This window comes from Salvelinus fontinalis, chromosome 18 (genome assembly GCF_029448725.1).
Source record: "Salvelinus fontinalis isolate EN_2023a chromosome 18, ASM2944872v1, whole genome shotgun sequence".
Lineage (NCBI taxonomy): Eukaryota > Metazoa > Chordata > Actinopteri > Salmoniformes > Salmonidae > Salvelinus > Salvelinus fontinalis.
In genome coordinates, this window is record NC_074682.1 from 15,806,844 (window position 1) to 15,819,500 (window position 12,657).

The window sequence follows — 12,657 nt, forward strand, 5'->3', positions numbered from 1 at the left end:
GTCGGGGGGCTAGGGTCAGTTTGTTATATCTGGAGGACTTCTGTCTTATCCGGTGTCCTGTGTGAATTTAAGTATGCTCTCTCTAATTCTCTCCTTCTTTCTCTCTCTCGGAGGACCTGAGCCCTAGGACCATGCGTCAGGACTACCTGGCATGATGACTCCTTGCTGTCCCCAGTCCACCTGGCCTTGCTGCTGCTCCAGTTTCAACTGTTCTGCCTGTGGTTCTGGAACCCTGACTTGTTCACCGGACGTGCTAAAAAAGCCAACTGACATTTACTCCTGAGGTGCTGACTTGCTGCACCCTCGATAACTACTGTGATTATTATTATTTGACCATGCTGGTCATTTATGAACATTTGAACATCTTGGCCATGTTCTGTTATAATCTCCACCCGGCACCGCCAGAAGAGGACTGGCCACCCCTCATAGCCTGGTTCCTCTCTAGGTTTCTTCCTAGGTTTTGGCCTTTCTAGGGAGTTTTTCCTAGTCACCGTGCTTCTACACCTGCATTGCTTGCTGTTTGGGGTTTTAGGCTGGGTTTCTGTACAGCACTTTGAGATATCAGCTGATGTACGAAGGGCTATATAAATACATTTGATTTGATTTAGTTCTGAAGGATACGTTGCCATAGAAATGTACCTGGCTAAAAGGTGAGTCACTTTTGTTGTACCGGTTAACCCGAGATGAACTAAGAGTTGACCAAAGTAACCTCACTAATTCCTCAAACGTGATTTGTAGTACACCTCACTGAGCCTTGTATGGCTGGAGGCCCACTATGAATGCCAGGCTGTCCCGCGCTCTCCATGGCTCGGCCTCAACTCCTCCATCAGCAGACTCACACACAGCACAGGAGCTGGGGAGCGGGGGCATAACTCTGAGCTTAGGGCCAGTGGGAGGGTGACCCAAAGGTCACTACTAATGCTGCTGTTTGTGTTTGCTGCGTACACACCAACAAATAAAGCTGAGCCAGTCTCAAAAGAAACATGTTTTCCACCACTTGGCTTGTGAAATTAGCATCACCATTCCACCTGCAGACTTTTCATTGTGAGAAAGGAACTCCAGTTAAATCCAGGGCAAACTAAATGCAGGAGGATCAGAAGGAGGCCATGTCCCCAAACCACCACTTGTTACCTGAGCAGAACACCTTCCCTCTGTTTGGCTCAATTAACAGGAATTGAGAGGAGAGCCCTTTCAAAGCTCTCCTGGCCTGAATCAAATCACTGAAATAGAGCAGTACAAAACAGCATCCGTTTCTTATAGAACTGGAGACACTCACCTGGCAGTCAAAGTCCTGGAAGTTATGGGAATTCTGAGAGAAAAGAGGAAAGAAAGGTATGTTAATGAGGTGTTGGATGTTAGAAAACATGATATTTAACTAGGCAAGTTGGTTAAGAACAAATTCTTATTTACAATGACGCCCTACCCAGGCCAAACCCTAACCACGCTGGGCCAATTGTGCACTGCCCTATGGGACTCCCAATCGTGATACAGCCTGGAATCGAACCAGGGTCTGTAGTGACGCCTCTAGCACTGAGATGCAGTGCCTTAGACCGCTGCCCCACTTGGGAGCCCTACAGTATTTTAGAAAACACGGCTATGGGAGTTTCAGTATACAGGCACTGGCTGATTGACAGACGAAATATGCTATCCCATCTATCTCCCTCACCTATAATCTCATTACCGTCTGTATGTCCTCACGTCTATCCTGCAGGCTCCTGTGAGTGTCTGCTTGGTTCTTAATGAGGTGGCCTGGCCACTAGATGGAGTGAGAGGTCAGCCATAAACCCATTCATTCAAATGAGCTCCTGATTCTGCCTTACTTCCTTCAACCGGTCCACAGCCGAGATACTATATACATTGACAAGATGGTCTTGTCTCTACACTAACAATGGGAGTTGTTGTCCCAAATGAGGGAAGGCAGGCGGTCTGCTTAACGTGGACAGATAATGACGGGAGTGAACCCTCGCACTTCTCCTCTTCCTCTCTTTCCACAGCCAGCCCACTTCACCAGCACCACTGTCAGGTGATAAATGGCCTGTTCAGCCCATGATGCATGGCGCAGCACCCTCTGCCTCAACCTATACATCAACTTATTTCCTGTGAAGCAGAGAGTCTACAGGGCTCTACGCTGACCTTTGTTTTACAAGGACCACGTATGCGCCTGAGTTTAAAAACCCCCAGATGTACACAAAGAAATTTAGGAGCACAATGCAAAATATTTGGGGTAGTAAAGCTAGAATCTGTCATTTTTCTAGGCGTACTGGTGCTCCTAAAGGAAAATTCCAGGTCGCACTGGAACTGTCTGGAACAGAATAGTCCCCCCTGGGTTTAATAGCGGTCAATCTACACAGATGGGCTGACTTCCTCCTCCAAGGCAGGCTGGGAGCTCATGCCCTCCCTGATGCTGCAGTGTAGACGGAGGTCCTTGAGGAACCGTGGGAAGGAAGCTTTGATCTGCTGGAGGTTTCCCCCCCTCGCACCTGAATCTTTCAAGCTCACAAAAAAAGAGCAGAGTTGATGCTAGCTTCCCCTTTCATCTTTCCCTCCTCTCCCTCCATCTCTCTCTATCCTCTGTTTCGCTCTCTTGAGCCTAACTCCATCGCTTGCTTTTTGTTCTTCTATTGACTCTTCCCTCACTACAGTGAAGCTGAGATGATAAATAATTCACTTTGATGAACAGCGTTCTGGAGTGGGGAGAGAGGCACTGTTCAAACTGGTGACAAATACTGAATAAGTCTCTGTGTGTCATGTATAGGCAACATTCTGCACATCTGTCTGTGTATGTATAAATCTCCCATTCAAGTGGTCATCTCATCCTCTCACCTTATTAGTCAGCAGGGGCTTGATCTCAGTCAACTGCACGTCCTGTAGCTCATCCATCTTCCTGTCTTGTCACTACACCGTACAGAGAGAGACAGACAGAGAGAGAGGAGGCAGAGAGACAGACAGGTGAATTTCTTGTCTCCCTCTCTGTGAGCTACACATGGCATACATAGCACATCTTCAGAAATTAGAGTTGCACAATTATAGCACATGCAAATAATAGTCTTTGTATGATGGTATGTGTCAATGCAAACACAAAGATCTGAGAGACCCCTGCTGCGTCGATAAAATGTTCAGATTCATGTCAGCTTCTCGCTATTAGTTAACATGGGAGCAGTTAGTAACTACACAACAGGCTGATTGATCTGTTTATGTGGGATGAGAGAGGTGTGTCGTGCCCTGTCATTCCTCCCCTGGGACTCTCCCGAACAGACCTGAGCTGTGTCGCCGTGACGAGGATGATGATGGAGCTGAGGGGTTCAAGAGAATTCTGACTGTCTGTGTAAAAGGTGATTCTATCCTTTCATAGTTTAGACCCAGGGACGAGACAGGCAGGAAGAAAGGCAAGCAGGGATACCACACAAGTCCCTCATTTGTTTTCCCCTTGAGGCCTCAGTTTGTCCTGGCAAATAATTTCACCGAGAGAGACGACGCCCGGGCGGCACGCAATCACCCCCACCATTGCCAGACCCTTTTACCCCATCGCCGCCTGCTCAAGGTGAGGACCTTAATGGTGTTCTGTTACCTGGCTCTCTGAAAGACGAGATCATGTTACGGATAACAGGAGATATCATCTAGAGGCCTTCTCTTAGGTCAGTGCTTCTAACAACAGAATAAAATAAAACTGAGCCCATATTGTAACTAACTCTCACCTATATTTTTTTATATACTCATATTAACAAGCTCAATTAACAGAAAAATTGCTCTAAAAATGTACAGTACAAATACAGTGAAGGCTGGTCTTCAAAAGAAAAGGCAATGGGTATTGGATTAACAACAGCCAATGGGAGTTCCAGTACTACAATCACTTCCTGTGTCAGGGCCCGCCTCTGACAACCTTGAGCTGAAGTAGCATTTCACCTTCAGGGTGGGTTGGTGATTTGCTTGGACTGCCTGGAACTCAACCAACCAGAACAGCTCCACTCCACAGATTACGTCATCCCAGTTTGAGTCAGCAGGAAGCATTAGGCTGTTCTTAGACCTGATATAGTGCATGACCATTGTAAATAGCCTCCGTCTGATGAGTGAAATATAATATACATACATAATATATCCCTGTGGCAAGACTTCACTGTCTTCCTGAAACAGACTGGACGTTCCATCACATAAAAGTAATCAAAACGGTAGCTTATGCCTGTACATCAAGCGTCGACGGTACTTAGCAGGGTGAAAATATGCCCAGCAATCCTGTTGACAAATCCGGCTCAAAGGAACTAAATAATATTTTGACAAGAAGCTAGAAAAAAGAAAAACAAATATTCTGCATGCTTGACCAGACTAAACGGATCAATCCAACATTTCCTCAGCGCTGACACAGAAAGTGGGCCGGTAGCAAAGGCCAACTGTAATCATAGACTTCTAATCGGCTAACGCAGCCCCCAGGGGGCAGGGTCAGGCTTATAGCCAAATGACAGACAAACAGGTTCATTTCCCACCTCAACTCCTTTGACCCGTACTGGGTTACCTGACAAGCAAACCTCAATTGCTCTAAGAAATTCCATGGTAAATGGAATTACACTGAGACCCAGATTTTTCACTATAAAAATGTATAATAAATGTTTAAATTAATGGTTTTTGTTTAACAAACCACAGAACTCCATGCACAATGAATACTTTGAACAATTTCCACGGAATATTTGATAAAAACACATTTACAGGAAGAACTGTGCAGATACAAAGTTTGGTAACAGAATAACAGGGATATTTTACTGTAAATCTGTTACCAAACTTTGCATTTGCACAGTTTTTCCAGTAAATGTATTTTTTTTACTATGTATAATTGTTCGAAGTAGTCATTGTGCAGAGAGTTGTATGGTTTGTTAAACTTTGTTTGGCATACATTTGACATAATACAGTTCTCGTGGAATTCCCCTCTCTCATTTGGGGGGGGAGAGTAAATCCCTAAGAGCTATCCCACAATAGGAAGTGGTATTGTATATTTTCTATGGCCCGACCCTGTCCCACGTTAACTATAAGACAGGTCACGTCTAGACACCTCCGTCTCCAACAGATTCACATTCTACTGTACGCAGTGTGCTGCGGTTGCCATAGAGACAAAGCCGGCGATGTTTATTCTAAGCTAGGAGCCCCTTGGGACAAATGAGAGCCAAAGAGACAAGGCGAAGAGATAGACTATAATGGGAGGAACAGATCGGGGCAATGTAGGTCTGGAGAGAGACACTAAATCATCTAACTCCTTCCCTGTGGTCACATTCATCCACTGTGCCATGTAACACACTTCAGATAGTCATTCAGAGATTATTCAGGCAATGAGAGTTAAGAGGAGATAGCCTAGAGGACAGATGGATAGACAAGGCATGTGTTTGCTCTCTGTGGACACATATTTGACTGGGAGTCCATTAGAGAGATGGTCACATTTGGTTAAATGCCCCTGACATCAGACGATTCTAAGAACATGACAAGTGCATTGATAAATATGGAGGAAGGGGGAATGGCGGAAACAGCTAAAACAGTACAATGAGGTGCATAACTGTCTGGAAGACCTGACTGGTAGTGGATTATGGATATTCTGAATACAGTATGGCTATCAACGGTCTCGTTTATGAAAAGGTTAAGGAGATGCGTGGACACACACAGACACAGTAGCTGTTCTCGTGGTTAATTTTAGCTCTCAGCACGCTGCACCCAGTGCCTCCTCCTATCAATGTTCAACAGCCCACCACACTGCAACAGTGACTTGGGACTGAGCGCTAGGAAAAACATCACTGGAGATCATGTCTGAGAAAAACCACAGCCACTCAACTGAAGAAAGCTCACGGTCTTCACCCCAGCAATATACTAAAGTCCTAGCAATATACTACTTAATAGAAATGTAAGAGTTAAAATAGTCCTATTTTAAAATGTTTGACTGTATTCCTCTGTTCCCCATCTTCCATCCTGTGTGACTGAAACTCCACTGGTCTAAAGGAGAACCCACCATTGATGCCCTGCCCTCTGACCTGGGCTAGCTGGGGGTCAGATGTGTTATTAGCTTTAGCCTAGTGCTGAGACACACACGCCAGTGCGAAACAAAAGGGAGTCCTGTAGCCGCCTTGTCAGCAGCCGGTGCTGAATGATCGATGGAGAGGACGCATTCACACTCCTCCCCCTGCCTCCTCCCCATCTATCTATCTCCATCTCACCTTGAAGAGCAGTGCAGTCTGGGAGAGGCTCCAATGATGGATCACATTTTTCTGAGAACCTAGTCATGATGCTGACTCTGAGGTAGCCTTCCTTAAAACGACATCATGGTGACCCTGAATTATTCTCCTACACGTTGCCATGGTGACCTTATTTCTACCTACCTAGACATCGCCATGGAAACCCTAGGCCTAGGGTAACCTACCTAGACACCACCATGGTGACCCTAATTTGACCTACCGTATTGTCACAATGGTGACCCTGAGTTAACTAACCTGCCTGTATGTTACCATGGTGACTGATTTTACCTACCTTAAGGTCCCCTATGGCTGAAGGATCTAATGCGAGAGCAGGGCCCTGATAACAAACTGAAATAGAGGGACTGTCTGTTTTCTGGCTGTCCCGTTTCATTTTGGGCCAGATAACTTTAATGACAGTTCCAATTAAAGAACAGAGAATCCTATGTGTGTTTGGAAGGTGTTTTGGATTGGTAGTCAGGCATAAAAAAAAACTCAGGAGGAAAACAAGCCAAGCCAAATTCCTGCGATGCGCACGCTGCCCTCCCAGCCAACAATTGATACCAGCCCCATGCCTGCTTTCTTTTATGTGACTCAATGGTCCTGTCATGACCACCTTCTGAAAAGGTACAACTAACTGGCCTGTGTTCAAACCAGGAACATCTCACTAAAAACATCTGCCCTGGCTGCTCCACATCAGTGCTTTCCTCCACACTGTTTAGAGCGCTTAGTCTGTGTATAACTTAAAGTTGGTGCATTCATGTTAAGAAGGCTAGATGAGACAACTGCGCATATTTTATCTTTATATCTTAACAGACACTCTTATCCAGAGCGACTTACAGGAGTTTTATGGTTAAATTCCTTGCTCTAGGGCACGTCGACAGATTTTTGAATAGTCGGCTCGGGGATTCAAACCAGGAACCTTTTGGTTACTGAACCAACCTCTTAACCACTGGGCTACCACCCAGCCCACAGTCATCCTTAAAACCTTTCCTCAATAAAGCAGCTATCAGCCAAGTTAGTGCTAGTGACAAAAGACAAATGGGAGTGTTAATGCAAGAAAGGCATAATCCACCCTAGAGTATAATTCTGTGAAATGAAGAGATTTTCCCTCTAATTCCCTGACCAAAAGTAGCTGCCTGGGTTAGTGTTAGGAATAATCTGGAACTGAGCCCACACAATGCCAAGCACTTCTCTGGATCTTTGAAGGATTAACAGCCAAATACACAAAACATTGTTCATTTATAATGACTTCAATGTCTAAACCTGTCACTTTCATATTGGAAAACACAACCACACAGACACTCTCAGAGATTTAATTTCATGACCCTCCTACAAGCAGTAACTCAAAACACAGTCACCGGTGTGTGTGTGTGTGTGTGTCAGAGCAGGTCATGGCTCAGTTCATTATCAGAGCCATCACTGGCACACAGCAGTCACTGCGCTTATTTGTCTGCCAAAAGGGGAGCCTCACCCCCCCCTCTAAAGTCACTAAGGACTGGGCAACCCTGTCGTATTCGAACAAAACACAGGTGCACACGAACGCTCTGTCAAGACTCTCTCTTTCGGAACATCCGCTGCAAGACATCTCATTATTCTTAGAGGGCTTTTAAAGGAATTGCATCATTCCTTGTGGGGGCACTTATCTGCTAATGTACTTATGAGATTAAAAAAGGCATTTCTCATATTGATTTAAGACCTCATATCAGTTGGCATCATCAGCAGGTTTCCAATACACCCCCCCCCCCTCCCCCCAACATGCATGCGCACAAATCATTACGTCACAAATTCTAAGGGATGCTACTTTTACTACACTAAAAATAAAAAACCTGTCCAGCAGTCTACTTTGCCCATAAAGTGGTGTCACTGTCTAGCATCTGGAAAACTCCATTTAAACATTAAATCAAAGGAAGTATATGTCTAAACCATAAATACAGCATCATGACATGTAGATCCTGAGTGTCTTTGAGAGCCGATTGTATGAGGGCAATTCCACGATAACAGAATCATGCTGAGACTCAGATTTTTCACTTTAAAATGTATTTCAAAACCAACAAACCACACAACTCTATCCACAATGACCACTGTGAACAATTGACCCAGTAATGAATAAATAACATTTTTTTTCTGGTAACAGAAGTACTACGGTAAAATCTCCCTTTTACTCTGTTACCAAACAGAAGCACAGTTCTTCCTGTAAATGTGTTTTCATAAAATATTCAGTGGAGATTGTTAAAAGGAGTCATTATGCATAGAGTTCTATGAAATCTATGGTTTTTGTTTGGTATACATATTAAAGTGAAAAAGTGAGAGCATAATTCCATTAGCATGGAATTGCCCATGAGTAAGTCTTTCCATGTTCTCAGTGTGTACCCTACATCCTCAGCCTCTCCCGACTCAAGAACGTCTATTTTGGTGTTCATGTATAAGTCATGTGGTGGACTGAGCACTACACTGCGTGCATATCACTTATAGAGTGATGTGATTTGATTCTGCAGTGTCTAATGCTTTCTCTGAGGCCAGAAAAGCAATGATACCCCTGTTACATCAAGGGGGGGGGGGGGCGGGGGTTGATTATAGAGCATGAAGATGGCACAGAACCTCTGACTCAACACTAGCGGTGGAAAATGCTCTACTTGTATGTATTGTTCTCATGACATTATACCCACAGATTGAAATAGAACAAAAGGACTGCCAGGTAAACAATCTGGAGGCGTATCTGACGTTCCAAAGGATTATTAAACAGATTAAAAAACAGGGAACGGAGACGCTGCCCTTCCATTCTGACAATGGCAACTGGCATGTATGATGGTATGGTATGAAATGCATTTGTGAGCTTGCTCACGTTTGTGAGAGAGAATTGTAATGAGTTGAATTTGAACAAGCATTTAGGTTTAGGGTTGTAGTTCTAGAAATACATAAGAAATACATGATCATTATTGGTAAATCAATACGACCCAACACAGCCCTCACAAAACGCACAGGGGCAACTTAAAAAAAATATACTACTGAGCGGAATGACAACAGATGAATGACTCCCAATAAATCTGCTACAATCTATAACATTGTCCAGGACACTACCAGTGCTGCTACTCCTGCTATAAATAAAGCTGAATGGGCCGGCTGACGTGTCTGTTCGAAGTGCTGCTAATAGGATCTCAACTGTATGTGCTTGAACGCCCCACTCCACCCTGTTCGCAGGCTACCCCGCCAAGGAGCTGGTAGGGGCGGTCTGTGGGGGATTCCTAGCACTGCTTACTTGTTCAGACAGAAGTGGAGAGGCAGGACAGAGGGAGGAGGGAGAGCCAGAGGTAAAGAGAAGGGTAGAGAGAGAGAGAGAGAGAGAGAGCGAGAGAGAGCATGAGAAAGCAGGTGAGGCGGGGTTCATGTCAGAGTTATGCCACGGTGAACCTTACTCCAGATAACAGGTTTACAGGACCCAGGGGTCTGGTGTGTCTACACTACAGGGCAGAACACTGGCCCAAAGATGGATGACAGAACCGCAAGATCATCAGTACATGTTAGTGTGACAACTAAAACAGCAAGGCTCACACTCAGAGATAACCAAGACACTGTCACACACCCATTCTCTCTGCCAGATTATTACATAGAAACAAATGCAAAGTGGTATTCTTTATTCAACACAGGCATATGAGAGTATCTCCATGCGGATCGCAGGTAGGTGGGTTGGGTCTAGGTCAGTCTGTAGAAATGTATGGATCTGTGGTGAGCAGCCTGTTGGTCTAACCAAATTGGGTTTAGCCTTTCTCCTGATAGAGCCATCACACGGCCATGGCTGACTGTCACTGTGACAGATCATGACAACTCAATCTGAGACAGACAGAGGTCGACCCTTCCAGAACAGCACTTGCACCATCTCTCCTCTCCTGGTCACCGCCCTCCATGCAGCCCTACTGGTGACGCCATGACGACCAAATGACCTTTTCATGATAATATACATAAAACCGCTCATCAGACCAACCCAAACAATTTAGCAATGACAGTTGGGTTCAACAGTGTAAACTGTCCTCAGTATTGTTGAGGCAAAACCCTGAAAGCTGACCATTCAAATATCTCCAATAGTCTAAGGTCTAGATCATTTAAGACAAAGTACAGTAACAGGGACAAAAAAAAACTGTGAGATAAGATTGCCTTCTTGAGCACAGATCTTTTCTGTACATACACTACCCACAAATAGGCAATTCCATGGCAATTACGCCTTGTCTCAGACTTTTTACTTAAAATGTATGCCAAACAAAAACCAATGATTTCAAAGTTCAACAAACCATATAACTCGATGCACAAGGACTACTTTGAACATTTTACACAGAACATTTCACAAAAACACATTTACTGGAAGAACTGTGCAGATTCAACATTTGGTCACAGAATTACAGTTAAATCTCCCATCAATTTTTTTATGTGACCACGTTTTCCCCAAACTCTTAAGAATCTGCTCTGAATTAAGATTAAAAGATGTCTGCAGAAAGATTGGGCTGTCATTTATGAAACATTTTGGTTATTAAACTACAGTAGGTGAAGTGGATTTACATCCAGTAACATAATTATATCAGGGCTCCCTGATCTGTACTATACAGAAATGCATAATTTGGGATTTGAATATAGTTCTCTTCATGTCAATGCATCCTTAATAGATACACAAAATGTAGAAATATGCAATATCCTTCTTTTGCATATTTGGGTATTACTATACACATTGGTTATTATGGTAATGAACTCCGCCCCCAGAAAAGACCACATTTGGTTGGTCCAGATCAGATCAAATCTGAAACAATCACAGAAGTGTATGTTTCACAAGTTTGGACATCCCAGTACAGCACAGCAGAGTTCAGTTCAGTGCACTGTACTCTACTTTTCTGTTTTATACTGTGCTGAACTCTACTGTAGTACAGTAATGGACAGTGGCGTCCAAACTTGAAACAGAGGTCTATGATTGGTTAAGATTTGGTCCAGCCAGGGTGGATTGAACAAATTTCAACTACTTTTCACCATCCATGGAAGTTGGTGTCGGTCAGTGTTCAGTGGGAGAGGATGCTTGTTACAGTAAATAGAAAGAGGCCCCCAATTACAGTATCACAAAAGGGGTAAAAGTAGAAAATATGTATATATTTTTAAAGCAAAATAAAGAGGGTAAGTGGTAGGTGTCATGGCAGGTGTCAGTCACTAAGAGCTTGGACAGTTGACAGTAACTGGAAAGAGTGAGAGAGGAGCAGAGAGAGGGAGAGAGAGAGAGAGAGGAAGGGGTCGTCCAGACTGTTTTCACACTCTTGCTTTGATCACCAGAAGACAGAAAGAAAGAGAAAGAAAAAAACAGTTATCAGCTACACACAACAGTATGCCCACCTGTGATTTGTAACTACTATGATTTCCCATTATAGCCAATTCCATTACTGATGTTTTGGTAATTCCATTACCGATTTATCACCGAACAAAAATATAAACGCAACAGGCAACAATTTCAAAGATTCTACTGAGTTACAGTTCATATAAAAAGGAAATTTGAATAGTCATTAGGCTCTAATCTATGGATTTCACATGACTGTGAATACAGATATGCATGGGTTGGTCAGATAGCTTTAAAAAAAAAAAAAAAAAGCTATCTGTGGATCAGAAAACCAGTGAGTATCTGGTGTGACCACATTTGCCTCATGCAGCGCGACATCTCCTTCGCATAGAGTTGATCAGGCTGTTGATTGTGGCCTGTGGAATGTTGATCCACTCTTCTTCAATGGCTGTGCGGAGTTGCTGGATATTGATCCAGAGCATCCCAAACCAGCTTAACGGGTGACACGTCTGGTGAGTATGCAGGCCACGGAAGAACAGACATTTTCAGTTTCCAGAAATTGTGTACAGATCCATGCGACATGGGGCTGCTCAGTATCATGCTAAAACATGAGGTGATGGCGGCGGATGAATGGCACGATAATGGGCCTCAGGATCTCATCACGGTATCTCTGCGCATTCAAATTGCCATTAATAAAATGCTATTGTGTTCGTTGTCCGTAACTTACGCCTGCCTATACTATAACCCCACCATGGGCACTCTGTTCCTAACAGTGGCAAACCTCTTGCCCACACGACATCATATACACAAGGTAAGGAGATGGAGATGCTTTGATTTCTGGTCCAAACTTGGAAAAGGAGTCTTCGTCAACATCAACCAAGAAAAAGTTTAAGGTACCAGAAATGCATCAAAAACAATAATGTTGAAGTAAAGACCCCTGCCAACTAATATCAACACTCATATTTAGTTATCGGTAATGATCATGCTGTTTAACCAGCTTCCTGATATACCACACCTGTCAGGTGGATGGATTATCTTGGCAAAGGAGAAATGCTCACTAACAGGGATGTAAACAAATGTGTGCATATGGAACACTTCAAAACTTTACATGTTGCGTTTATAGTTTTATTCAGGATAATAATTCATAAACAA

The 12,657-nt window shown here is 43.8% G+C and overlaps 1 protein-coding gene across 3 annotated transcripts in view; it reads right to left on the reverse strand.

The window, feature by feature from the left end:
* The window catches only part of LOC129815053 (protein NDRG3-like), a 64,537-nt gene that overhangs the window by 36,149 nt on the left and 15,731 nt on the right, over window positions 1-12,657 (reverse strand). For all 3 annotated transcript variants that reach the window (XM_055868361.1, XM_055868359.1, XM_055868362.1), the window contains exons 2-3: window positions 2,824-2,895; window positions 1,277-1,309 (exon numbers count right to left, since the gene is read on the reverse strand). In XM_055868361.1, the coding sequence (XP_055724336.1) occupies window positions 1,277-1,309; window positions 2,824-2,880 (90 nt within the window). In that variant the 5' untranslated portion in view covers window positions 2,881-2,895. The remainder of the gene's footprint in view (window positions 1-1,276; window positions 1,310-2,823; window positions 2,896-12,657) is intronic.